This window comes from Alternaria triticimaculans, assembly GCF_023758025.1.
Source record: "Alternaria triticimaculans strain BMP 0046 chromosome Unknown scaffold_1, whole genome shotgun sequence".
In the NCBI taxonomy this organism is placed as follows: domain Eukaryota; kingdom Fungi; phylum Ascomycota; class Dothideomycetes; order Pleosporales; family Pleosporaceae; genus Alternaria; species Alternaria triticimaculans.
In genome coordinates this window covers 2,446,402-2,473,273 of record NW_026055958.1, presented here as the reverse complement: position 1 = coordinate 2,473,273, position 26,872 = coordinate 2,446,402, and the positions used below count along the sequence as shown (strand labels likewise).

General features: G+C 52.7%; 12 protein-coding genes across 12 annotated transcripts; 6 read left to right on the top strand and 6 right to left on the bottom strand.

The window, feature by feature from the left end:
• Positions 1-466: 466 nt before the first annotated feature.
• J4E78_000805 (uncharacterized protein) lies at positions 467-1,801 on the top strand (the record flags this gene model as incomplete). Its single annotated transcript, XM_049361466.1, has 1 exon — positions 467-1,801. One exon carries the CDS (start codon positions 467-469, stop codon positions 1,799-1,801), a length of 1,335 nt encoding a protein of 444 aa, XP_049226749.1.
• A 1,368-nt stretch (positions 1,802-3,169) lies between these two features.
• Positions 3,170-4,649, top strand: J4E78_000804 (uncharacterized protein; the record flags this gene model as incomplete). The annotated part of the gene is made up of 2 exons (XM_049361465.1): positions 3,170-3,765; positions 3,818-4,649. The coding sequence occupies 2 exons, from the start codon at positions 3,170-3,172 to the stop codon at positions 4,647-4,649; spliced, it is 1,428 nt and encodes a 475-aa protein (XP_049226748.1).
• Positions 4,650-6,063: 1,414 nt separating this feature from the next.
• Positions 6,064-7,188, top strand: J4E78_000803 (uncharacterized protein; the record flags this gene model as incomplete). The annotated part of the gene is made up of 1 exon (XM_049361464.1): positions 6,064-7,188. One exon carries the CDS (start codon positions 6,064-6,066, stop codon positions 7,186-7,188), a length of 1,125 nt encoding a protein of 374 aa, XP_049226747.1.
• Positions 7,189-7,508: 320 nt separating this feature from the next.
• Positions 7,509-8,152, bottom strand: J4E78_000802 (uncharacterized protein; the record flags this gene model as incomplete). The annotated part of the gene is made up of 4 exons (XM_049361463.1): positions 7,509-7,541; positions 7,589-7,913; positions 8,011-8,061; positions 8,136-8,152. 4 exons carry the CDS (start codon positions 8,150-8,152, stop codon positions 7,509-7,511), a joined length of 426 nt encoding a protein of 141 aa, XP_049226746.1.
• A 1,467-nt stretch (positions 8,153-9,619) lies between these two features.
• Positions 9,620-11,500, top strand: J4E78_000801 (uncharacterized protein; the record flags this gene model as incomplete). The annotated part of the gene is made up of 1 exon (XM_049361462.1): positions 9,620-11,500. The coding sequence occupies one exon, from the start codon at positions 9,620-9,622 to the stop codon at positions 11,498-11,500; it is 1,881 nt and encodes a 626-aa protein (XP_049226745.1).
• Positions 11,501-11,593: 93 nt separating this feature from the next.
• On the bottom strand, positions 11,594-12,838 carry J4E78_000800 (uncharacterized protein; the record flags this gene model as incomplete). Its single annotated transcript, XM_049361461.1, has 1 exon — positions 11,594-12,838. The coding sequence occupies one exon, from the start codon at positions 12,836-12,838 to the stop codon at positions 11,594-11,596; it is 1,245 nt and encodes a 414-aa protein (XP_049226744.1).
• Positions 12,839-13,485: 647 nt separating this feature from the next.
• Positions 13,486-17,091, bottom strand: J4E78_000799 (uncharacterized protein; the record flags this gene model as incomplete). Its single annotated transcript, XM_049361460.1, has 2 exons — positions 13,486-15,135; positions 15,187-17,091. 2 exons carry the CDS (start codon positions 17,089-17,091, stop codon positions 13,486-13,488), a joined length of 3,555 nt encoding a protein of 1,184 aa, XP_049226743.1.
• Positions 17,092-18,465: 1,374 nt separating this feature from the next.
• J4E78_000798 (uncharacterized protein) lies at positions 18,466-19,061 on the top strand (the record flags this gene model as incomplete). The annotated part of the gene is made up of 2 exons (XM_049361459.1): positions 18,466-18,890; positions 18,950-19,061. 2 exons carry the CDS (start codon positions 18,466-18,468, stop codon positions 19,059-19,061), a joined length of 537 nt encoding a protein of 178 aa, XP_049226742.1.
• Positions 19,062-19,150: 89 nt separating this feature from the next.
• J4E78_000797 (uncharacterized protein) lies at positions 19,151-20,440 on the bottom strand (the record flags this gene model as incomplete). The annotated part of the gene is made up of 1 exon (XM_049361458.1): positions 19,151-20,440. One exon carries the CDS (start codon positions 20,438-20,440, stop codon positions 19,151-19,153), a length of 1,290 nt encoding a protein of 429 aa, XP_049226741.1.
• A 987-nt stretch (positions 20,441-21,427) lies between these two features.
• Positions 21,428-22,966, bottom strand: J4E78_000796 (uncharacterized protein; the record flags this gene model as incomplete). Its single annotated transcript, XM_049361457.1, has 1 exon — positions 21,428-22,966. One exon carries the CDS (start codon positions 22,964-22,966, stop codon positions 21,428-21,430), a length of 1,539 nt encoding a protein of 512 aa, XP_049226740.1.
• An 830-nt stretch (positions 22,967-23,796) lies between these two features.
• Positions 23,797-25,431, top strand: J4E78_000795 (uncharacterized protein; the record flags this gene model as incomplete). Its single annotated transcript, XM_049361456.1, has 1 exon — positions 23,797-25,431. One exon carries the CDS (start codon positions 23,797-23,799, stop codon positions 25,429-25,431), a length of 1,635 nt encoding a protein of 544 aa, XP_049226739.1.
• Positions 25,432-25,550: 119 nt separating this feature from the next.
• On the bottom strand, positions 25,551-26,690 carry J4E78_000794 (uncharacterized protein; the record flags this gene model as incomplete). Its single annotated transcript, XM_049361455.1, has 1 exon — positions 25,551-26,690. One exon carries the CDS (start codon positions 26,688-26,690, stop codon positions 25,551-25,553), a length of 1,140 nt encoding a protein of 379 aa, XP_049226738.1.
• Positions 26,691-26,872: the final 182 nt, after the last annotated feature.

Sequence of the window (26,872 nt, the reverse complement as noted above, 5' to 3'; positions counted from 1 at the left end):
TCCGGTCATTCCGCACTACAGGAGCTCGCGCGGAAGAACATTCTTCGAGGGATGTCCCTATGCTACTTCACGGGTATACAAGTATCTGTTCAAGTATATCTATCACCGAGATGTTCGAGACTCCACCAAGCGCTGCACGAGCTTAATAGCTTCATACCCACTCCCCAGCTCATGCTACGCCTGTGTCCACAATTGCCGGCAAAGCTCCACTCCAATCGCGTGAACGGTTAGATCTAGCGGCCGTGGTCCGCAAGTTTCACCGTATAGGGCGTGATGTCGCAATCCTCGTCATGTCATCGTGATAAGCGTGTTCTCCATTTACTTAGAGTCATTCGTCCACACTGATAGAAAGAGTTGTGTCATTTACCTTCAGATTGACGTTCGTACAGCATCCGAAACGATCGCAATACTGCAGATATCGCTAGCTGCCTGCCAAAGATCTCAGAGTCATCCATTCACAGTCATCATGTCGGCATACCACCCCTCAACACACGGTGTCCATGGCGACGACCGCATCAATGTCCTCACCGATGTCGCCCCACCAATTCACACATCGACTACCTTCCGGTATCCTCACGACCCATCAGAGCTCCAACCCGTCCCGAAAGAAGGCGAATTCGTTGACCTACAAACCCCTCTGATCTACTCTCGTCTCGCGTCCGCCAGCACCAACCGCCTAGAAACAATCCTAGCGCCTTTACTCTACCCTGGTGCAAAACAGGAAGAGCTAGATGGGCAATCCGGGTTAGCAAACCATGTTGTCAGCTACACAAGCGGCCTCAGCGCCTTCCATGCCATGCTCGTCAACATTGTTCCCAAAGTTATTGCCATTAGTGGTGGCTACCATGGCTGCCATGGCGTGATCGAACTACACAAGAAGATGCACGGCGTCAAGACCGTGGATCTCCACGCCGATGATGCTGCTTGGGACGCCGCCGGCTTAGGTAAAGGCGACCTCGTGCATCTCGAGACACCCTTGAACCCCACAGGAGAAGCTTTCGAAATAGCAAAGTACGCCGCCCGAGCGCACAAGCGGGGCGCGTTCCTCAGCGTCGACGCTACATTCGCGCCACCAGGTCTACAGGATCCGTTGCTGTGGGGTGCAGATGTGGTCATGCATTCTGGTACAAAATACATCGGTGGTCACAGCGATATGCTTTGCGGTATCCTGGCCACTGCGAAAGGACCGGAAGGACTGAAGCAAGCAAAGACGCTACGTGCTGAGCGCATTTTCCTGGGTGCAGTCCTTGGTAGTCTAGAGGGGTGGCTCGGCGTGCGAAGTCTCCGGACGTTTGATTTGCGCGTTCAGCGACAGAGCAGCAATGCGGAAAATCTTGTTCGCTGGCTGCAAGACTCACTCAATGGCAAGGGAGAAGACGTAGATGCCGTAAAGAAAGTCGTGCACAAGATTGCTCACGCGAGTTTGCAAGAGAAGGATATGTCGTGGTTGAAGAAGCAGATGCCGAATGGTTTCGGTCCCGTCTTCAGCATCTACATGAAGAGCAGCCAACAGGCGCGGTCTCTTCCCTCCAATCTGCGTCTCTTCCACCATGCGACCAGTTTGGGAGGTGTAGAGAGTTTGATCGAGTGGCGCAGGATGAGCGATGCGGATGTGGACGAGAGGCTGCTGAGGGTTAGTGTGGGCGTGGAGAACTGGGAAGACTTGAAGAATGACTTCCTGGGAGCTTTCAAGGCGTTGGCTGAGGGAGGAGCAAATAGGGAGAGTGCGAATGGGGACGGAGATGTGCAGATCGGACAGGATGGGGCGCAGATGCCGAAAGCAGGAGCTGGTGCTGTGTGATGAAGGTCGCTTCGTCGTGGCATGTTGTGGAAGTAGTTTTAGTGTTGTATGTCATTTCAAACACGGACTTGAAGAAAGGACAGTGACTATCATGCCTTCGTGCCATGCGCCTGAGAGGGCCAGCTTGGGACAGCACCTGGATTGAGGTCTAGTCTGGGGAAAAGTGGGGAAGTAGAAGCAGGAGAAGACGCGTAGGTGCTTCTAGTCAGTGCTTGATTTTGTTTGGGGACAAGCTCTGTAATTTTGGTGGCCAAGACCCAAAGGTCATCACCTGACGCTTGTGGGGGAAATTAGCTTCGGCGTTTAGTAAACGGATTGGCAGACGCGTACACAACACAGTGCGGTGACCTGGGGATCTCAAGCACTCGTCAAGACACGTCTCCGCAGTGAAATTACCAAGTGCAAGCTGGTATCGTATCATCAGCTGCAAAAGACGCGAAGCCAGACTGGAACATAGTCGGCGTGGGTGATTGTGGGTCCCCGACGCTTTCCGCAGCCAGAACGGCCCTCTTCGCGGTCGCCATGCTAACATCAAGCCATGACAAAATTTGCTTCTTCTCCATAATATCCGATACCGGTGCGCGTGGTACCGATGCAGAGTCTGAGTGGAGATGATGTGGTCAGAAGAATTGAATACTGGGGGCTGGTCCTGGACTTTGAGCGATGCCGCCATGGCTACGCTCGGCTCTCAGCGTGGGCGGCAAACCCAACACAGATCGCGAACGGAGCTGTGCTGGCAAGATGACGCTAATGTGAGGAGCGGCTGGTTGTGCATTTCGCCGACTGTGGGGTAACAGGCATTGCGAAGGTCACGATGGCAGCTTGGAGGTCAAAGCCATGGCAAAAGCAAGGGATCGCAGACTGGAAATTGATGATGCTACGTCACCGGCCTACACGGGAAGCAGGCACGATGAGTTTCCCACAAACTCTACAACGGTCATTACATCACATCCAGCAACAAACCTCAACACCATCACGTCGCCATGAATGCCAGACATGTCGTTTACTCCACAGGAACGCGTTGCGGCATTGTCCAATCATCGGCCCGTCTAGCGCGGGCGACAAGCCGGCGTCTGCGTCAGTCTGGCACCATCTGGAGCAACAATGAAGCTGCACTAGTGCGACATGACCGCATCCGACGCAAGCCGAGCATCGCGTGCGATATCGTGGAGCACCAAGAGTACCAACCATGGTATATATGGCCTTCACCACAATGAAAAGCAAGTCACAAGACCTGCAGAATTGCTCGCCCTCTCAAGTTTGCACACACCGAAAATCTATAACCCGTGCCGATTCACCAGCTCCAAGTGCAAACTACACCACCTTTCACACAACCACTTGAGCGCTAGACTACACCCACATTCCAAGATGATGATCCGGAGACAAAACCTCCACCGCTTCCAGAGCTTCGCGCTCGCACACACATCCCGAACCCTTGCGCAGACACCGCGCTACGTCTCCCAGAGCGCACGACAGAATGTCTCTATCCCCGCCTCATCACAAGTCTCGACCTCACATCTCCTGTCGACGCAGCCAGAGTCGCAGATAGCGCAGACAAAAGCAGTCCTCGGACGCCTACCTACAGAGACCGTCCTCCGATCCTACCTCATCACCGCCGTATCCTCACGGCCACTGCTGCTCAATGCTTGCTTCGGCATCTTACGGCGCATGCTAGACTCGAAGTCTTTCCTCCTGAGCATCGAGCGAAACCCGGTGCTGTCCAACTTGCTCAAGAAGACTTTCTACGCGCAGTACTGCGTTGGCGAGAAGAAGGATGAGGTTGTCAGGAACACTGAATTCGCACGCACGCTTGGATACGGCGGCATCCTATTTGAGTACGCGCTTGAGGTTCTAGGCGGAAAAGCGCCGACTGCCGAAGAGACCAAGATGGAGATCGAGGTGTGGAGGAAGGGAATGCTGCAGAGCGTTGATATGGCGAAGGAGGGTGACTTTGTTGGACTGAAGTAAGTCTTGCCTCGATGGCTTAGACACAAGCACCTACTAACCACCATGTAGATGGTCCGGTCTCGGTCGCCATGCCCTCAACCTCCTCCAGAACCAGCAAGATGCCACCCCTGAGATGTGGGATGCCATCACGGCAGCTTGCGATGCCGCCGCCGCAAAGGGTGTCAGCCTTCTCCCTGGTGCCGAAGAAGAGGCAACCAACCGTGGACTCGAGAAGTGGACAGTAGCCCTGCAGGAGAAGTACAACAAGCCCGAGAACGGTCGCGCGGTTCTCTACATCACATACCAGTGCTACCTGCGCGACATCTCGAAGCGCCTGGCCGAGCACCTTGAGCGCGCCTCAAAGAAGGGCTACATCGCTGGTGTCAAGCTTGTACGCGGCGCCTACCTCACATCCGAGCCCAAGCATCTCACCTTTGACACCAAAGCCGGCACCGACGCCAACTACGATGCCCTCGCTGATGCCGTAGTCCGCCAACAATGGACTGACAAGGTCCCCGCCCCCACACCAGGCACTCCCTTCCCGAAGGTCAACATCGTCCTCGCAACCCACAACCTCGCCTCCGTCCAAGCCGCCCAGAAGATCCGCGCCCAACAAATGCTCTCCACTTCCCCCGAGAACCTACCTCGTCTTACCTACGCCCAACTCCAGGGTATGGCCGACGAGATCTCCCAGGCTCTAGTCCAAGACGAGACCATGAAGGCGGACACTCAGGCCAAGGTCGTCAAGTGCATGACTTGGGGTACCACAACCGAGTGTCTCAACTTCCTGCTCAGGAGGGCGAGTGAGAACAAGGAGGCTGCGCTCCGTACTGAGGATACCCGAAAGGCCATGGGCAAGGAGCTTTGGAGGCGGTTGAGGGGTGTTTTCGGCCTGGCTTAGATTGGGCTTGTTGTTTCCGAGGTTGATGATTTATGAAGCGAGGCATTTGCATGAGCATGAGCGTGGCGTTTGGAAGGGACGATTGGGAAGCTACTTCTCGCATTACAGCTACCCTTTTCCTTAGCATTTGACATTTTAGGTATTTTGCATAGCGGTTTTGTTTCAGAGAATGTTCATCAGATATCAATACCAAAGTCACAGATTACTTAAAATTCTCTCTCGCGCTCTCTCTGTGGCCCTGACTGTGTCAATCGGATAGTCCCCAATTTCACTCGTAGATATCGTCGCCGCTGCCGCCCCACACCCTCGCTTACCACGTCAACGTACTCTTGCCCACATTTGACGTGTCGATATGTTCCATTCAATTTTTATTAGTAATCAACAATCGCCTCCTTGGCTAAGTGGTAAAGCGTCGCACTTGTACATGCTACGATATGCGAAGATCGGTCGTTGTAAGTTTGAACCGCGCTTGGTTCAAATTCCATTACTAACAGTATCATAGCGATTCGGCCAGGTGGCATTCAGTGATCTTCTTTTTGCCTCCCTTTGCATTCGACGAAGTTGTTAAGTTGATTCTTTTTGCTCACACAACAGCGCGTCGATTGTGAGGAACATGAAGTCCTGATGTTTGTTTGTACCCAAGCTTCTTCCAGTTCTGGTTATAATGACAACTGCAGAGACAAAATGTCTGTATCTTTATTCTCTTGCTAGAGATAGATTCAGAAGTCATGAGAAGCGATCAGAAGGAAGCATCTCAAGTACGTGAAGGTGTGAATGACGGGAAAATCATGCCTGCAGATGATGGCGGCCTCAGTCCAACGCACGGACCCTCCACACCGACATACTCCTTCTGCCGCTCACGACGATCAACATCGCAACATCTCCAACAATGCCCCTTAAGCTAGATGTAATTATGAATAGCAGTACTCGTACGCTCGGCGCGCTCCAGGTAGCTCTGCAAACCCTTGCGACCTGAAATCGTACGCCAAGCCCCGGCCCGAAACACCAAGGCCTCCAAGCTCAAACCACAGCTGCTGCAAGATCCGCGCATCAAACACGACTTCGATGAGCCTCGTCCAGAACACGCCGCTCAGTGGTGGAAATCGGTTATGTCAAGCTCAAGAGAGACAAGGCGAAGCTCTGACCTGTAGGCTTGGCTATACTCGTACGCGTTTAGGAGTGAAAGAAACTGTGTTTCGCAGGCTCGAGGCCTTTCCGTGATTTGTAGCATGCCGTTCATGCAGTATAGATGTATGGGAATCCCCCACACTTCTTTCCTTTCTTCTCTTCCCGCTATACTGCCGTGCGGTAACTCTCGTCTGCCACCCTTCTTTCGATTCTTCTTCCTGGCCGGTCCATCATTTCAATAACCTAATTTCTATTTCCATCTATTGAGCTTATCGTTTTTGCCATCATGTACGGACTCATCACTCTCTCGCTGCTTTCCCTCACTTCGGCGCTACCACAACGCAACCGCGGTGGTAACGGCAATGGACAACAAGCGACAGCCTTTCAGAAAGCGGCTCAGGTGCCCCAGGGAATCTCTACCGCCACCGATGGCTCTATGATACTGGATGACACGGTCATGGTCAACAACCTGCCTATTCGATTCAAGATCTCCGCACCGGCAGATCAATTCCTTCCAGCTTCGGGCGTCCCCGGTGCGGCAGCTACATCGGCGAACGGCACCCTGGGCGCGAACGTGTTGCTCCACGGCGACGGTGGACAGAGTTTCTTCGACATGCCGAACCAAGCTGTTCAGGCCAACACCATGGGTGTTGCGCTACTGGCACCCGACAAGAATCTGTTCTGGGGAGGAGGCTCGGGTCTTCAACGTACAGATGGCGTAGCACACGCTCAGGCCGTCAACGACTTCATCCAGACCGAACTGCCGCAACGGGTTGCAGTCAACATGTCCAACATCGTCTTCACAGGTGTTTCGGGCGGGTCGCTGATGATGTCCGGCTTTTTCATCCCAGCACAGATGCAAAACTACGCGAACTCGGCTGTCGAGCTTAACTGCGGTGGCATGCCGCCACAAGTCGCTTTCCAGAACGCTGCCACAGTCATGTCTCAGACAAGGATCCACTTCCAATCTACACAGAGTGAGCTCCAGTTGCTTCAGGGTAGCATTCCACAGGCTGTTACAGCCTATGAGCAGCTTGGTGCTGATGCAGGTTTGAGCGCTGATCAAGTCAACACATTGCAGACAGTGGACAACACACCTGCGGGAGGACATTGCGAGTTTGACGGTCAGGACTTCGTCTCTGGAGTACAGACCATGTCGTCGAGCTATGCGAACGTCATGCAGGGCGGCAATGGCCAGGTGCAAGGAATCGGTGCGCCGAGCACTGGTGTTGTCACGACGGGTGTTGTTGGAAACGAGAACTTGAAGTTTGTGGGTGGGCAGAGGAAGCGTGAGGTTGAGGCGAGAAGTATGATACAGATGCGATGGGCGCAGGACGTTGTTGAGGAGGCCGACTTCCAGATGCTGGCGTGCGATAGAAGCTCTTGCTCGGCCGATGAGCCTAGGGTCTAGATGTTCGTGGGTTTAGTACATAATTCCTGTCTTCATGTCAGATCAATCAATTGAGTCCGACCATCGCAAAAGCGTTTCCTCAACGCGCTCCTTGTGCTGTTGGTCCTGTTGGCGCACTGCCAGCATATCATTCATCCGTCACTGCAATGAGGAACACAAAGTGTGGTTTTGGTCGTAATGTTCATTTGACTGGTATTGTGAAGGTCGTCCCATTGCTAATCGTGGTTGCAATGTCGTCTCCCAAATCCTTCACCCCGTAAATGCATTTTCGCCGTGCCCGTAAACCCATGAATGTGATCGAAAGCAGGAAAAGAGACACCTCACATGACGACACCGGAGTTGGAGGCGATACGCTGGGAGTTGTTAGTGTTGATTATTTTGGTGGCGGGTGCACACGTACCGGCCACAGCTCAGCGGCCTCCTTTGCGACGGGTCCAGTGATGGCGGAGCCCTTCATCTCACCCTTGGGGTTGACAATGACACCGGCGTTGTCCTCGAAGTACAGGTAGATACCGTCTGCTCGCCTCCATGGCTTGCTCTGGCGGACAATGACGGCAGGCATGACCTTCTTCCTCAGCTCGGGCTTTCCCTTCTTGACGGTCGCCATGACCATGTCACCGGCACCACCAGCGGGCAGGCGGTTGAGACGCGCACCGATACCCTTGACGGAGATGATGTACAGGTTGCGGGCACCGGAGTTGTCGCAGCAGTTCATGACGGCGCCGCTGTGCTTCTATTAGCCTGCATTCCCTGTGTGCCTTGTATGCGTGTTCGCGAACGGAGAGGTTTTCGGCGGAGCGATCGCATCGGGGTCAAACGTACACTGGCAGACCAAGAGTCATCTTGAGCTTGTTACCGGAGGTAGAACCTCGACTGCACACTCGTTAGCCAGCATTCCTCTGCATGACAGCCTCAGACTGCCCAAAATGTCGCTGAGGACTACGTACCCGCGCTTTCCAGACATTTTGGTAGATTATCGGGGGGATATTCGATTTGGGCGGGTTTCGGGTGCGTCGTCGCTGGAGTTGTCGTGAGCGTCGTGAAGTTCGGCAAGTGGGTTGGCAACGACGAAATTCGTGTGGGCGCACGGACCCCGCTAGCGTCATCTTCTGCTTCTCGAGACCAACACCAACACCAAGACTGCTCAAACCTCCAACTTTACACTTACGCTATCCTGTGTTCACGCCTATGCGACTCATGGTATCTGCGCGTGCCTGTCCGTTTGTGGACTTGTCGCGGCAGCGAGCATAATCTGTTCAAAAACCACGAAATCAGCCATGCTTTGAAGCGAAAGGAGCTGCAAACACTCAGACTCTGCTTTGTCTGGTGTCAACAGAAGCCTGACCGAAACAACAAATACTGCAATCTGCCAGCTAGCAATAATTTCTTCAGTCAACGGACCAGCATGGCACCCTGAAAGCGCGAGCTGCATTCTCTTGTCAGGAACCAGGCGTTCAGACAAGCCAAGATTGTCCATTACAGGTCAAGTCGCAGAAAGTTGATGCATTGTACAGAGACCTGCTACAGGTTTCCATGTCCACATATAGCTCACAACTTTAGGCCCTCTTCTTGATCTCTCAAGAACTCGGTTCTGAGGGTGGGTTGTCGAATGAAGTCGAACACGAGACACGTCCTTGACATGAGCCCATCTTAATATCGAGATGTTGCGCAGATTGAGCAGCTAGAAGTCAAGCTGCCTGGTAATTGCATATCGAAGGAGCAGGATACTGCATGAGCGAATGTGATAGCTAGTCTGATCGATACACCTGGCTCAGACCGTCCCTTGTCTTGGCATCCACCATTGTGGTGGAGACTGAGTAAACATTGCTATGGGCACTCGATTCATACAATCAGGCATGCGCGAAGTTTCGGTTGTCGGTTGGCGGTGTCGCGCAATGATAGACCGAGAGGGTTGAACACGCGTTGTTGCGGGCACAAACAGGAAACCTTTGAACCCTGGAAGTCTGCGCGGCGGAGGACATGCTAACCTTGTTTGAGTAAGGACAGCGAAGCAACGACGTGAACGACCACTAAGAAACCCCGAGACTTGCTAGGACCATGAGCCTGGTCAATTCATGAAAAGCAACGTTGGAGCTTAGACGTTGCATCCCGCTCGTCATCACAACAAGCTCGACCCCGCAAGCCCCCCGCAAAGCACCCAGGCACTGCCGAAATTGGGCCCGACCGAACTCGACCGAGGAATTCAATCCGCCAAACCCCGGAAAGGGATCAAGGCCGCACCACGCCCTTCGTATTAATTCACGACGGGACTAGGGCTGCGAGGTTTTGCGAAGCGACAAGCGATTGTACATGCCGATGACGATGAGTACCACCGTCAGAATCAGCCCCACGGTCCGATTGAAGAGCCACAGAGGTATAAAGAGCTCCGCAGAGAATACCAAGATGTATCAAGCGTTCCTTGGCCATCATCATGAAGCCTCAAGCACTTCTTGCGTATGGCGCTGTGGCTCTCGCCCAGCAAGTCTACGTCCCTGCTGAAGGGCCTGTCTCGCGACCGCAATGCTCGGCAAATCAAACATATGCGACTGCACTGCCCTCGTATACCTTCAGAGAGTTCAGCTTCACACAGACCGAGACTGTTCGTACAGCAACATCTGCCCCAGCTCCCACTACCACTACTACCTATGCACCACCGTACGCGTCGCTCAGTAGCTTGGTGCCAAATCTGACGACAACACAATGGGGCAACTGGAACTCAAATGTCACCGCATCACCGACCGACTTGGGGAATCCATACGGAAACGCATCCTGGACAGCTCTCTGGACGACCGTGCCATGGGTCAACTTCACGACCGGGATGTACTCTACAACAGTTGAACCGACGCCAGTACCGACCAGCGAGCTCATTCTGCCACCACCTGAGCCACTGGTACCCCAGCAATGCTACTCCTTCCCTGCAGACTTCATGCTTGGCGTGGCGGCATCAGCTGTCCAAATCGAGGGAGCCGTCGCAGATGAGGGACGGACACCCGTTCACAACGACGTTGCTGCCTTGAACAACCCGGGCCAAGCGCCGAACTGGATCGCGAACGAACACTACTACTTGTACAAGCAAGACATTGAACGAATTGCTGCCATGGGCATCAAGTATTACAGATTCTCCATTCCTTGGACTCGAATTCTGCCGTTCATCTTACCAGGCACACCAGTTAACAAGCAAGGTCTCTCGCACTACGACGATCTTATCAACTTCGTCCTGAAAAAAGGCATGCATCCCGCTGTTATGCTTTACCACAACGACTCTCCTTTCCAGTATTTCAACAACATCAGCGATGTCTTTATCAAGCCCGGAACTGGAGGTATTGGCTACCTGGACTCTTGTTTCCAATGCAGCTACAAGAATGTGTCGTGGGAGGATGCTTTCGTCGAATACGGGAAGATTGTCATGACACATTTTGCTGACCGTGTTCCAATCTGGTGGACCTTCAATGAGCCTCTCCTGGGTGCGCGGAACGGAAAGTCTATTGATGCTGTCATCAAAGCTCATGCGAGACTCTACCACTTCTACCACGATGACATTGGCGGAACTGGAAAGATGTCGCTCACATTCAACGACAACTTTGGCGTCCCACGCAACCCGGATGACCCCGCTGACGTCGACGCTGCCAACCACTTCAACTCCTTCCAGCTAGCTACCTTTGCCAACCCTATCTTCCTCGGAACAGACTACCCGGAATCATTCAAGAGTAGTGTTGACGACTACGTACCATTGAGCCAAGAAGATCTACAATACATCAACGGTACTGCGGACTTCTTCTCGATCCAACCGTACACTGCCACAGTAGTCAGTCCACCACCAAATGACACCATCGCTGACTGCGCTGCCAACATCACTCATCCCCTCCGACCTTACTGTGTAACTCAGAGCACCCTTACCACCACTGGCTGGGACATCGGATACCGCAGTCAATCATATGTCTACCTGACACCCAGCTATTTCCGCACATACCTAAACTATCTTTGGAACACATGGCGTTCTCCAGTGGCCGTCACTGAATTCGGCTTTCCTGTCTTCGCCGAGGCGCAAAAAGAGCAAGCAGACCAGGAGTTCGACAGCCCAAGGAGCTGGTACTACCAGACGTATCTGAACGAAGGCCTGAAGGCGATCTGGGAAGACGGTGTCAATTTCATCGGCGCGTTTGCTTGGTCGTGGGCCGACAACTGGGAGTTTGGCGACTACGACCAGCAGTTTGGTATCCAGACTGTGAACCGCACGACACAAGTGCGAAGGTACAAGAAGAGTTTCTTCGACTACGTGGACTTTATCGAGAGCAGGAGACAGGCGGCGTAGGTATCGTAACATATCCGAGCCCGTTTGTATATACAAAAGTCATCTCAATAGTACATAGATCCAGAGTTACCCTGCAATGTATGCTCACAATCTCTAAAGACGACTCACAAATCCACTTCGATCCATCTTGACCAAGTACTCTGGTCCAATGTCTTCAACCTTTGTCACACCCGCAAGTCCCATACACAACTTGAATTCATCGCTCAGCAACCTCAGCGCCAATTCAACACCTTCTTGCCCTTTGTATGCCAATCCCCAAAGTATCGGCCTACCAACCCAGACAAAGTCCGCACCCAGCGCGAGTGCTTTGAACACATCCGTCCCGTGTCTGATTCCTCCGTCTACATGCACAGGAATCTTCTTCCCGGTTTGTGAATGTACAGCAGCAACGACTTCGGGCAACGCATCGATGGTAGCCAATGCGCCATTAAGTTGCCGCCCACCATGGTTTGACACCACGATACCGTCGACGCCGTGGTGGCAGGCTAGGAGTGCGTCTTCGCCCGTCGCAACGCCTTTTACCCAGACTTCCATCTCAGGGTAACATTGTTCTTTCAGCCAGGCTATGTCGCGTTCCCAGCATAAGGTCGGGTTTGGCGCGTGCGTGTGAAAGCTTATCGGTCCTTGTGGTGGCTGTCTCTTATTGCCGTCGGTGGCACTGGGTGTCTCGCTCCTCTTGCGCGACTCGTTCGCTTCCGTGGATGGTGAGGCGATTTTCTCTTCGACCTTCACACCCTCGTCGTGTTTCTCATCGCGGTTGAAGTTTGCTACTTTGAGGTGTTTCGGCAGCTTGAACTGGTTCCTTATCTCCAAGTTCCGGCGTCCGAGGACTGGAGTATCGACCGTGAGCATGACAGCTTTGTAGCCGGCTTTCTTGGCGCGTTGGATGAGCTTCTGGCTTTGGGTGCGCTCTTCGAAGAGGTAGAGTTGTAGTGCTCCGGGATGGTTGCCCAATGCGCCTTTCACGTCTTCAAGGCTGGTTGTGCTGAAGCTGCTCAGGCCCATCACGATGTCCTTGTTGGCGCATGCACGTGCGGTCGCCAGTTCACCGTCGTCGTGTGCGAGACATTGCATAGCGGTTGGTGCGACGCCGAGGGGTATGCTGTTCTTGTGTCCGAAAACGTTTACGGTCGTATCGATGGAGGAGATGTCGCGAAGCACACGTGGACGGATGCGATACTTCTGGTATGCGTCAATGTTCTCGCGCAGCGTCGATCCAGAGTCTGCACCCTCATTGTAGTAGTCGCGTGTCTGCTTGTCCATGCGCTCTGCGGCAAGCTTCTCGAGTTCGCCGATGGTAAGGCAGTTCAGATCGTGGGGAGTCTTCGTGTCCGTCATTTTGATCCGTGTGGTAGGGCAAGACGATGCGACGGGTCGTGATGCGATGCGGGTGTATATGGGCCTTTGGGGAGGACGACAAATTCGTCGGATATTGAAGGAGACCAGGGATCAGCCATCTTGTCCATTGCTTCGGCAAACTTATCTCTAATTCGGCTATAAGGTTGATGATGACGGCGACGATGTAGCGTGGGAGCTATGGCTTGCCGATCTCGGGTCGACGCGTCAACTTCCCGTTCGTGCGAACGTGGGATGAGCCAACGCGCGAGCGCTCCTACTTTCCATCATCGCAACGATCCGGTCGCGTCGCGACGCGATACAAGAAACCCGAGGCACCAGCATCTGCATAGTACGCAAGTTTGAAGATACTTGAGCGGAGTGACAAATCTATTGAATGAGAGTACGAATCGAAGTCTAAGTAAAGCAAAAAGAGCACACGACAACGGGAAGATGACAAGGAACACCGAAGGACGAAAACACAAGACGCAACGCACGAAAACATGGGGAAAGAACCACCAGAGCAACAGGAAACCCATAAACACCAACGCATACAGCTACAAAGGAGATCAAGCCAAGAAAAGGAAGACACCATACGTATCGGGAATCCATAGTCCCATAGCCTCTCACCGCACGATCCGAATCTCCTCTTACATCCAGAACATACCTTGGTCAAGGTTTGGGTGCCATGGGTTCAGCCTGAGCGGCTTACTGTTGTCATTTGGGTTGTCGTGGTAATTCTTGCCCCAGACCTCGGGAGAGTGCAAGAGCCTGTCAACCATCGCTCGTTTCTCGGATAAGATCTCGACGTCGGTGGGCTTGCGTTCTTTTCCGTTTCCGTCATGATACGTGTCGTACTCAAAGATAGGATCGGCAAATTCATCCTCTGCCCAGTGACGAATGTAAGATCTACCGCGGTCGCATAACCTATCCGCGGCGTATGCCGGGGTTGCGTACGAGACACCGGTCGTCGATCGACCAAAGGTGTAGCATAGCATCATCGTCAACTTCTGCAGGTTCGCGGTCCCGATGTCCGTGTCGTTCTGGAGTACGTAGTAGTGGGCTGAACGTGCGGTGCCTTTGATCGCAGTGTGAGATTGCAAGAAGAAGTTCAGGGGCTTAGGCGCTGTGACCACACTGTCTACAAGTAAGCCAGCTTTGACGTTGCCGTTTTGAAAGTGTCGGAACACGCCCTGGGTCTTCTCTCGAGACTGGTATGTTTCGTTCTTAGTGGCAGCGTAGAATCGTGTATGGTGACGTTTGCTGACAACGAAAAAGCATACACTGAGGTCTTTAGCATTGCCTCCAGCCTCAAGATACGCCTCTCTGATCTGCGGGATCTCGAACTTCTCCACGTTGGAAAACTGCGACTCAGAGACACCGTCGCGATAGAACAAGATCCTGGTCGGAAGCTTGTCATCGTTACACGACTTCCAAGTCTCAAGCCGTTCTTTGACCATACTGCGGAGATTCGCCTCATCAATCTGTTCTTGGCCACCAGCTTGAAGTCTCATCGAACCGCGGTAGCTCATGAACTGAGCATCAACAGTACCCACAACGGCGGCGATACTGGGTGTACCAATCTTCGAGCCGTTGCCGGGATGGGTGACATCTGATCCTAAGATCATGGTGCTTCGTCTGGATTCCTCTTCACCTAGTAGCTTATCCAACATCTCGTTGTCAAGCCAGTGATTGTCCCCACCCAACTTCAAATTGACTTTGAGGGCTAAGTTGGAGAGATGCTGCCAACGATTGCCGGTCTTGTTATGATCGTTGTTCCTGTCATCTTGGATTTTGCTGCCGATAGCGCAGATGGTGTGGTACCCTTCAAAATCGCCAGTCCGTTTGATCTTTGCGTATTTGTCGAAGTCTTTCTCGGCCAATAAGACAAGGTTGCAGTCATTCCGCTGGCACATGGTGAACCAGGATTTGAGATCTTCTTCAATTCCTTTGTATTGCCCCAACTGGTTAGCATGGTCTCCAGACGTGGTGTGAACATGGTGAGCACACAATTGCTCAGTGAAATCCTTTTTGACAATAGCCAATTTGTGTTCTTGACGACATCCCGGCAGCCCGACGACGTGAAGGTTTTTCAGCGTTCCAGGCTTAATGAATGCCGCGCCTTGAAGATTCCAAGCTGACCGGTCGACGTGAATAAGTGGCTGGAATTTTGTATGAGACTGTGTACTGACGGTGTGTTCGACGTCGGGGTCACCGCGCTTCTCGTACGACAGACGGGGAAGTTCCAAAGACCTGGCGGCCAATGATATCAATTTGTTGTCGAGCTGAAAGCCTTGGTCCTGGCGAACTGTAAGTTAGCGATCCAAAGCTTCTGCGCCATTTGAACTTACGAGATACTTCTTGCTAGTCGTGTCTTCTTGATCCTCGATTTGATCTTTGAGACCAAGGATCCGGAGGCCCTCTTGATCAATCAGAGCTGCGTTCTCCGCGGGTAAGTGCAAAGCATGCCTCATCATCTCAGCAGTATGCTTTGGGTTCATCTGCCCTGTCATTGGCTGAAAAGGCATGATCTCGAGTAAACAAGCAGGGATCCACTGAGCGCCGTCCAAGGTCTGCTGACGCATAAATGTTAGTTTGCCTGCATCTTTCGATCTAGATGATTGAACGCGCTTGCCGACATTGACGCATAGAAGTTGAGCAGGTGACAAGCTACCTAGCATTTCTGCTTTCATTTCTACAGATGTTAGCGTAATATAAAATGGAGAGTCTGAGATTTCCTCACCGTTGAAGTATTCGATAACGGAGGTACCCTTATCTGTTGGGCTGACGTCGACCTTGGCGCCTTGCTCGTTAGCAAGAACTGTGAAGAACCTCTGCTCAGATGCAGGTAAACCAAACTGTTGAAAGACCTTTGTGCGCGGAAGGTCGTCGTTCATGGAGAATCCAGCGTCCTTGGTCTCTTGGAACTCTTGTCGTCGGTAGATTAGCCTGACGCGCTTGCCCCTCAACATCTTCTCAACAGTATTTTGGCTGAGCGATGTAGCCAACAAGTCAGAGACCAGTATTGGAGGTAAAAAGGCCGTTGTCGCTGCATTGATATTGAGCACAGGACCTAGCGCTCCAGGCCTTATCGACATGTAGTACCCGCGGACTGCGCGCAAGCCCAGGCTGTTGGAGTTCTTATCGACCATTTCGGTGAAACCTCGATCAAGGTAGAACTTGTTCGCGCCAAGCTGAGTAATCGATCGGTCCTCCTCTTCGTTGTACTTGCGGACACATTTCGCAACATGAGCATTCAGAGCCCGAATGTAGTCGGCGCTTTTGGTGATGTGTTCCTTACGAAGGACGCCGTCGATATCGCCCAAGACTACACCTTTCCTCACAGTTGCGTAGATGTCTGCATATGTTCGACCATCAAGGAGTTTGCAGTCAAAAGTTGCCGTATCCCACTCTTCCTGATCTCCGTGAGAACCCTCGAGAGCAGTGTCGCACCAAAGACTCTTGTAGTCGGTTGCCCATGTCTTCCGGTTCTTGGTCAGTTCCAACACATCTTCCTCGATCATCGCATCGAATACACGTCCAATCTCTTGCCGCTTGTTGAGCTCTACGCGGGCGTTGGGCTTCTTTGGGTCGCGACTTGGCCTATAGAAGGTCAAGGCATATGTAAAGAGTCGAGAAGGTACCTTGCGCACTTGCACATAATTTGTGATCACTTTGAACTCGCCTTCCGCCGGTTCTGGACCTTCGTGCTGTGTTGCGACGTTCGCTAGGCCATCTTTGGGTATATCAGCCTGGACATTCTCGGCTTTTGTCTCGTCTTTTGTGTAAATAAGCTTGCCAACATTCTCAGTCTCGATAGGCGTTCTCTTCTTGACGGGCGTCGCGGGCTTTTCGTTCAGTGCGCTGCTGGATGCGGGGTCTTCCGGAATAGTAGACTCAACATTCTGAGGTTCGCTTTTCATCTTATTGTCGGGTTTGGGTTGATTCTGCGCGACAGGCTTGCTTACTTGCTTGACAGGAGTGTATGTTCCGTCCGCAATGAGCTTGGCACGTTCGGTCTGAAACAACTTCTCCACAGCCTGCTTGTCCGCGAAGTTACCAAGACCCTTCGACCAGTGCTTGGAATTGGCGTTGGCGTTGCATTCGTTGATATGACCATGGTTGAACTCGTCGCATCTCATGCACTTGTTCCCGGTGAATTTGGGTGCTCTAATCTCGTCAAGCAACTCGGACTTCGTCACGTCGTTAAGCTGTTTGCCTGCTGGGGCTTTGCTGCCGCCTTTCTTGGGTGGCATGTCGATCGGACTGGGGCGTTGTCTGCAACGAGTACCAAGAAACGAGCTTGATGTGAAGATGAAACAATGCCGGTAAAGTGAAGCTCTGGGTGTGGTGGCTTACATTCAGTACCGGCACAGGATCATTATATGTCGGTGCCGATCGACCCAAACTGCTAAGCAAGCAGGATACAATTGTGTGGCATGTTTAGTAGATAGAAAACAAAGGATCGACTTGCCTTTGAACAAGCAATTTGCGGATGTTCATTGTAAAACGTTCGACTATCCATCATCCGTGTTGGCTGATCATGCAAAACATTGACCGATACTCATGGGTCATGGGCCCTGCTCGCTTGAAACAGATTGCACTTTGAGCAAGCGCCCATCATTACGCGGATCGCAAGTTGACTTGGTGGTTGTAAGATGTAGGATTAATGACAACCAACTGGTATGTGTATATTGCTCTAAGATCAGAAATCTTCGTCCTTCCGGCTGACTCACTGGAACAAGATCGCCGACTTTACCTGTGACGCTCGTCAGGCTTGGTCCAATACTGGCTTAGCAGTTGACCTGATCAGGGTACGGTCAGTCATTTCTTCACGTGTACTGCGAGAAATATCGACCTGATTGTTATATGCGCCCTATCTCATCGCAGCCTCGTTGCTGGCACGCGTGATCCCCATTTTACATTGGTAGTGACGACTGCTTAGGCTGATCTGGATGTTTAGAACATGCTGCACCGAGAGACAGGTGAATTTGGCGCTTCACGAAGAAAGCGCACGAGTGTTCGTCCGTAGGGTTGTCGCACAAGGAAAGCGAGGCGCACTTTCCTCACGCAGAGAGGTCTGATGCGATCGATGTCAGGCATCCAAAGGCCTAAACCGCGCGGAACTCTGCGACTTTTGTCAGCACACTCATATGTCTGAACCAAGGCAATAACCCAAGAAAAGGGCGCATATCGATTATAGTGGCCCTGCGTCGCGTGTAGTCTCACCGTAGCCGTGCATCTCGCGTGTTGATGGCTCGCGGCCGACGGCGCGAAAGTGGGTCCGGTCAATCGCGTCATGATCTGATTGGTCAATCACGGGGCTTTACTAGATTGCAACCCACCCGCTTTGTAATCCAGGCCGTAATCACCGCCAGTCGTGTAACCATCTGAATAGAATCGGGTCCGGTTTGGGATGAACGGTGGAGTGCTGATGCCAAGTGGAGCGTAGTGAGCTTGATGTTCACTATACTGAGAGAAGGTGCGAGATAGATAGAAGTGGAACATAAATAGTCGACTACCCCGCCAGGGCAACTACTAGCATCAATCAACTTCATCAACAAGAAACTGAACCTGCCATTGTCCTCACGCTTCCAGCACTTCCTTCAATTTCCAAACTACCACCCAACATGGCTCTCTCATTCCACAAGGTCGCCATCGCTCCCGTCATCACGGGCCTCAAGAACGCACACTTCTTCATCAACAAAGGCTACGAGCACGCCAAAGCCACCGACCCCAACGACTTCCTCACTGCATCTATCCACCCGGACATGAAGGACTTCCGCTACCAAGTCTACCGTTTCACCGACGCCGCCAAGTTCATTCCTTCTCGCGTGAACCCTGCCTTGGAAGGCATGACTCTACCCGACGAGGAGCAGACCTTCCCCGAGCTACTAGCTCGTGTAGAGAAGACTATCAAGTATCTTGAGGGCTTCTCGGAGAAGGACTTCGAGGGTAAGCATGATGACGAGGTTGTCGTCAAGTTTGGCGGTGTCAAGCAGATGAGGCTGCCGGCGCTGGACTATGTCACAAAGTTTGCGCATCCGAACATGTGGTAAGTGAAGATTCGCTTGAGGGTTCAGGCTCGTGATGAGGTTTTGCTGATGTTTGTAGGTTCCACATCGTGACTGCGTATGACATACTGAGGATGAAGGGCGTTGATGTTGGAAAGATGGATTTCTTGAACGGTACGGGCGCCATCAAGATCGAGGACGTTTCGCAGTAGTGGAGCTGGACTTAGATGTATGGCCATGCGCTGAAAGCGATGGGTCAGTCCGCGCAAAAACATAGTATCGCGCTAGCAATGAAGATGAATTATATAAGTCGCTTTCTTCCACTACGTTCTTCACCCTGGATCTTCAGTCGACGACTATCAGCGACAAGTGCATCCATCGCCGAGCTATGCGTGCTTGCATTCGCCGGAGTGACCCATGGCCCTCGCCAGTTCACGCTGAATACAGGTAAACCGTCAACCGTCACCGCTCTATCCCGTTCCCAAATAGACGCCGCATTCACGTGGATAGCGTTTGCGAACACCTTTTCCGGTGCCACAGTATGAAGTTTGACCAGATTACGCATGAAAATGCCCTTGAACTGGGCGCCATCGGCACCACAGTTCGGCTCGCATTCGTCGTGTAGAACGCCATTTTCGTCCGAAAGCGCGACAAGTGCCGCATTCGCGATTTCCGATGCGAGAACGAGGTATGCGGAGTGGGGTGAGCTTGAAGCTTGGTAAAGTTCGACAAAACCTCCCAAGATTACACCCTGGTTGTATGACCAAACAGTCTTGTTGTTGTTGGCACAATCCTCCGTCAGTCCATCGTTGATTGTACCATGCTCGTTGATCATACCACTTCCAACGAACCAATTCAGACTTTTCTCCGCCCAATACAAATACAGGGTCTTCTTTTTATCGTCGTGGACGCGGTTGGCCAGATGCGCAGCTGTGCTGAAGAAGAGCTCATTAGCGATCGCGTTTACGTAGTCCCTTTCCCAATTCCAGTAGATACCGCCATAAGAGCAGTAAGTACCCCAGGTGCGCGATACAGCGAGGAATATGCCTTCCGCGAGGGTGAGATAAGCGGTATCCGCGGTGACGTCGTATGCATTGATCCAGGCTAACGCCCACCAAAGATCATCGTCGTAGTAGCCGTCCAGCCAGTCATGAGGATCTGGCCTGGTGGGATAGGACCCCCCATTATCGTACCAGCCAAGCGGATAGAATGTGTGAGGCTCGTTGGTATCCGGATCGAGTATCTTCGTGTACCCAGTCTGATGGCAAGTCGTGTTGCCGACAGTTGGCGTTGTGCTATAAGCACATAGCTCATCAATACTCGCGTCTGGATTTTTGATCGGCGCCTTTAGCAACGCAGTCGCAAAGACATTGCTTGCCAGGTCCTGCAATTCTTCGTCTTCAGTATCTGATTTCGCGTAGTCGCCAATCATTGTCATGATATTCGCACCATTCCACCACCCAGTCGACTCCCATAGGCCGGTAGTTGTGTTATACCACAATTGTAGAGCTTCAAGCGCGAGTTTCGTGCGCCCCTTGGGATCGAATACGTCGTTGCTGTTGCTTTGCGCAGATGCTTTAGTAATGAACATGAGGCTGGGAAGGAGCAGATGGAGGAAGGGTGTGGAAAGCATGGCGAATGCGGACTTTAGAAGCCGTACACCTTGAGGCTACGCGAAAGCGATGATACAAAACAATATTCCAGACGATGTTCAGGCTATGAACAACGTTTGAATAGTAAGCCAAGATGGGCGGGGCTTGCAAGTACCCTCCGTCGAAGTCCGAGAATGGCAACACCCGCATGCGCTAATGTACTTGCAAGAGCGAGCATACACAGGGTAAGCCGCGAAAGGCGGAGGCTGCGCCTATTCTCAAAAAGAAGATCCATGTGGTCTTACCTCTGAGCGAGCAACGGTACCTGCTTTCCATCAAGCTGGTGCGCATCTAGAAGTGCTGATAACTGATTGGCGAAAGAGAAGCGGGTCGAATGTACCATGCAGAGCGCATATACGACCCATCCGAGTTGATTTCCTATGGCACGCCATGTGCGCATGATGGAGTTTCGCACGAGAGCAGTACTTTGAAGGTCTTGGCGTCGGAGCAGCTCGAAGCACAAAATTGGGCTTTGAAGTAACGCGAATATGCGACCCAGAACTCGAAAAAGGTGGTAAGACAACCTGGGCGATGCGCATTGCATGTTTCGAGAAGCCAAGTGCTTGTATAACACGGTGCACGCAGCTTGAGGTACCCGTGACGGATACCCCGCTACCGACCACCCGGGGATCGACCAGACTAGACTAGGTGGTGCCTGCCATCGCACCCATCGATCTTGATTAGGAATGGTCTGTGGAATTGCAGCAGTAGATTACTTTTTCGCAATGGAGGTCCGACCGATGCGTGGGATGTGAGTGTCACGGAAGGTACACCCAAGGAGCTGGGTCTGCAATGTAGTATAACTACCACCCAGGTAACGTTCCGCCTGCATGCTGGTAATCCGTTGCGGGCATATAGATCCCCGTTCGAACGTTCAATTTTGTTGTTTCGCACCTTCATACTCTGTCTTTGGCCGCTGCACGTACTCAAGCGATCAAGATGTCATTGCCCAGATCTTTAACCTCTTCCACCCAACAGTTGCCGGCACCAGGTCCAGCTGAGTCCTTGAAACGCCAAATAGCCTCCAACACGCGCTTGGACGTGTGAAGATAGCCCCAGAACATCTGACCATAAAGTTCATCCAGTGTGTTCATGATCCACTCGCGCTGACTAGGGTCCTCCGACTCGGCACCAGCAAGGAATAATGGCCAACAGATTGATTTGAAGAGTGCATCTCCAGGCTCAAGATGCGAAATATGATTGACGACGTCATCGGCGAGAGCGGTGAGGCTGACGAGGGCTGTGCCACTTGCTGGGTCGAGAAGAGGGTTTGTGGAAGGTAGTACGCGAGCGAGATAGATGCAGACTGCTGATCGATGTGCCGACGCTATTCGAATCCGTTTCTGTATATCGTCGAATGGCGATGCACGCTCGAACTCAAAAGACCATGCGATAGGATCGAAGTCGAGCGCGCGCTGCAGAAGTACGCCCACCTGCTCTTGGAGATAAATGGGCGTGGTGGTCTCAGAAGGCGACCCATGACTATCGGGCAAGGCGAAGGATTCGAGCATTACACGCAACAACGGCCCAGGACAAGAGAGGTAGTTATTTGTTTCCGCGTAACGAAGAATCGGGTCCAACTCGATGGTCTCTGGGATCAATGCGGGAAGCGTCGTGAAGCTGAAAGTCGATCCGAGGATATGGAATACAAGAAAGTCTGAAAGAATCGTCTGGCGAAGCCTACTCATCGGCCGTTGTATATACTCCGGCTCACCCAGCAGTTTGATGAGCTTCAGCGCACCGTCCATGTGCACTTTCCACTTATCTCTGCCCGACTCTACCAGAGCATAGTTGACAAACAGCAGGATAGTGATCAATATGAGGTCAATATTCGAGGTGTTCACGCAAGTCACACTCTTTGCAAGTAAGGAGAGCGCTTGCTGTTTCGCCACGAGTGCGTCTCTGTAAGATGACTTCAACGGACCTCCAAACCGACTCACAGCTTGGTAATAAGCCATAACGGTCGGGCTCCGCTCGCCTTGGTAAGCTGACTGGCCCATGGGGTTGCGCGTGATATTGAAGACGTGAAACGCCGAGTTTGCGACAATGATCTGCAAGAGCAGCGGGTAGGCAGAGGTCGCGGGGATGAGGTCGCGAATGGGATTCTGTCCAGGCTCATCGTACACAACCATGACCTCGCACAGCTGTGTTGCGAAGTGGTAGAGGTAGTATCGAGAGTTGCGATCGAGATCATTAACCAAAGGGTCTGTCATCTGTCGGTGCACGCCAGCAGTCATCGCCATGGTCTGATCTTGTTCCTGCGCGGACATGCGGGCAAATTCCGGTACCGATCCTGCGGGCACGATTTCATATTCGGTCTCCGGTACTTGGTGTTGTTGCGATGAGCCCTCGTGCTCCCACACCAACCTCGGCGGTACGTCGTGAGTCTTGGCTGCCCCTTCCGTCGCAGCTGCAGCACCACCAGCATCGTGCTCCATCTTCTCCTCATACCCCTTCCCCATCATCTTGCCCCGGCTCGCAACCCCGCGATTCCACACAAACAACTTGCCATAACCCAAACATTCCGTTCCGGCGGATAAACATTTCTGGCAGCTTGGCAGCGACCGGTCGCACCTCCATCGTCGCTTCCGGCAATTGTGGCACGCTTTGGTCGGAAGATTGAAGGGCGTCACGCTCATTGGATGGGCGCCATGCGAGATGTGTAGACGATTGACTGTATTGAGGTGCTTGAGGTTTGGTGGGGTGGAGATCTTTCGCGTTGCTTGTGGCGGTTGAAGGGTCGGGTTCACTGGGTTACTAACGCCCTCAAGACTGATGTGGATGCAGGATTTCGTCACACCTGTCGGACTGCAGCTACAGAAACCGATGTTGACCGAGTGCGCAGCCCGAGGATGAAGCAAGCAAATCGCATGTCTCCGCACGCTGACAAAGACGGTTTTAGGAGGGGAATTGCGCGCATGGTTCGCTTGACTTGCCGTTCGCCCCAGACCTCGATAGATCCGTCTAGGCTCGATGCAGCAGCCAAGACTCAATCTTTGCATCGACGGTCCACATCGTGACGGCTTTATGCTCAGACGTCACAGTCACCGCTAGGATTTGCCTTTGGCTGTATGCTGAGGCTCAGCACCCGAGTAAATGTCTTCGATTACACATAGCAACAATGTCCGCGGTCATTTCGGAGTCCGACGACAACATATAGAAAGAATGAGACTATGATGGAATTGGGTCCTCTTAAAAGTTCCTGCCATATCGACTCATAGCTTCTCATCTAGATGGCTTTACGATAACTTTCACTGCACCTAATACCAACCAGCCCATCACGGGAACCACTACCATGTCCAACGACCCGATGGAGACTACCGCACATGCCCCAAGCGACGCGATACCATCCAACAACTCAGCCCCCATATTAGAGAAGGCCGAAGAAGGAAGCCCACCACAACATGGCGGCTCATACAGCCCATCTGACATTGAGCGACTCGGCCGCGAACGCCCCTCAGCCTTCCGCTCCCTCCCTCACGAACTAGGTTTCTGCTTCGCCCTCCTAGGCTCCATGTTTGTAGCCGAGTACATGATCTCCGGCTTTAACATCCTGCTCCCCGACCTGACCTCCGCTCTCGATATCCCATCCAACGCGCAAACATGGCCAGCCTCCGTCTTCTCGCTGGTGACGGGAGCCTTCCTACTGCCTTTCGGCCGGCTGTCTGATATGTTTGGAGGATACATTGTCTTCAACATCGGGTTGGCATGGTTCTTGATCTGGTCGATTATAGCTGGTTTCTCACAAAACTATGTCATGCTTATCGTATGTCGAGCGCTCCAGGGTTTCGGTCCTGCGGCATTCTTGCCTAGCGGTATCATGCTGCTGGGTTCTATTTACCGTCCTGGGCCGCGCAAGAACCTCGTCTTCAGCTTGTACGGTGCTTTTGCGCCAGTAGGCTTCTTTACTGGCATCTTTTTCGCTGGTGTCGCTGCACAATTCATGAGTTGGGGCTGGTTCTTCTGGATAGGATCGATCATCCTCGCTATCGTGGCCGTTGCGTCGTACCTTTGCATTCCCAACCCGAAAGCAGAGAAAGAGAAGGCGAAACAGGAAGGAAAGGGGGTCAAGATGGATTGGTGGGGCACAGCGACTGTAGTGCCAGGTTTGGTCCTAGTGGTCTTTGCACTCACGGATGGAAGCCATGCACCACAAGGATGGGCGACACCTTATATACCCGTCACCTTCGTCATCGGCTGGATCTTCCTGGGTTTATTCGTTTACATCGAAGGCTGGGTCGCTGAACAGCCTCTCCTACCCCCTGACCTATTTCGTGTCAAGGGTATGAAGCCACTCGCGCTTGCGCTGTTCTTCCAGTACGGCACCTTCGGAATCTTCATCTTCTATGCGAGCTTCTATATCGAAGAGGTTGCCGGCGCCAGTCCGCTGCTTACCGCCGCATGGTTTACGCCCATGTGCGTTGGCGGACTGATTTTAGCGACCGTTGGCGGGTTGATTCTGCACCTCCTCCCAGGCCGCATCCTCCTTCTCATCAGCGGCACCGCGTACATTCTATCGACGCTTCTCTTCGCCATTCTCCCTGTCAACTTCAATTACTGGGCCTACATCTTCCCCGCTATGATCTGCGCTACACTCGGTATCGACATCACCTACAACGTCGCCAACATCTTTATCACAACGTCGCTACCAAAAGCGCGTCAAGGGCTAGCGGGATCTTTCATGAACTCGTTACTATTCTTGGGTATCGCGGTCTTCCTTTCGTTTGCAGATCTAGCGGTCAGCGAAACGGAGGAGAGAGGACGAAGGGGGAGTTACAAGGTGGCTTTCTGGCTTGCGACTGCGCTTTCTGGCGCGGGCTTGATCATCATGTTCTTGGGCGTTAAGATTGGAAAAGCGAAGAGTGATTTGACCCTTGATGAGAGGGAAGAGCTGGAGAATGAGTTGGTGAGAAGGAACACGAATGAGTAAAGTGATCTTGTAGAGTATCATTGCCACTACTTCAGCGCTTGAAACTAGAGTCGACATCGTCGCGCAGATCCTGGTCGACATCGTCGCGCAAATCCTGGAACCCATGGCCACGATACCAATCAATGACTGATCTCCTCTTCACCTGGTGCCGCAGTCTTATACGCCTTACGATATATCGACGACGCCATCACACGCGGAAGTCCTTCGCTCACGGCAGCATCGTCACGTACAAGGCGGTTTCGCACTTCATGCACGTTCCCACCACTCGGTATACCGCGCTTTCGGCAGAGCGCTGCTGCTCTGTAGTAATCGAGATCGGTGTAGTCTGAGTTACCGTGTAGAGGCTGTAGTGGTACAACTGTGCGAGCTTGCATTGAGCGCTGGGTCGACAATCGTGAAGGGGATATGGAGATCAAGATCGCTCGGTTGGGTGCAATCCCAGAATGCAGATCGGGCTCTTCTCGGCTTGGGCACTTGCGCGTGGGGCTGCTAAAGGGTGTTGCTGTAGACGGGTCGGCAGAGGGTAGGAGATCCGGAGTGTATCGGAATTGCGCTATTCGTTGCTCGAATGATGGTAGGGTTGCAGTTGGCAGAGTTTCTCTGATAGGTGAATTCGCGAAGTGCTTCGAAGCGTTGGCTACAAATGCTTGTGTGTTTCCCTTCTGGTGATGATCGGTACGGCGTCCGTGTCCTGTGATTGTGAGAGGTCCAGAACTGTCGGATGAACTGTCATTTCCTTCGCCGGCATTGCCGATGCAGTCTTCCTCACGCATAGCTAGACCGCGGTTCCTGTATGCTCCTTGCATCTCAAACTGTCGTTGGGTACCTTGAGTATGCGACAGTAAGTTCCTGCCGTTATCATCGACCTGATGTCCAGTTGGGTGACCCCAGAGATCGATGCGTCCCGCCCGGTAGTCTTCCAAAACCCTATTTTGTGCCTCGTCTCTGCTTCTCCGGTGTTTCATAGCAGTCTGCATAGCTGGTATCTCGTCGGCGTCCTCGCCAGTGTAGTCTGGATGAGCTGCGAGGTAGTCTGTTGTATACCTGACGCTGTGAACGTCGGATTTGGGGTTGACTTTCGACAGCTCCGCGACCATGTGCTCGTCGATCGCGCCAGCGTTCCATAGGTGGTGGGCATGTGCGGATAGCATGGCTTTCTCAGTCGCTGCGTGGCTGTCACCATAGACAGAGCGACTTCGCTCGACCGGCGTGTCTGGCGCGGCTTCCGGTGTCGGTTTGAGCTTCTTCTTAGGCGCCATTGTACTAGGGCGAGATAAAGGGAAGGCTGATCCCGATCCGAGTGTGCGTGTGGCCTGGCTTGCTGTGTCCATAACGATGGATTGGCGGTAAGCGACGTGAGTTCGGGAGACAAACAAGAATGCTGCATGTAGAAAGGTAGCAATAAAATGACGTAGCGGGACAAGACTTGTGCAGAAGTGAA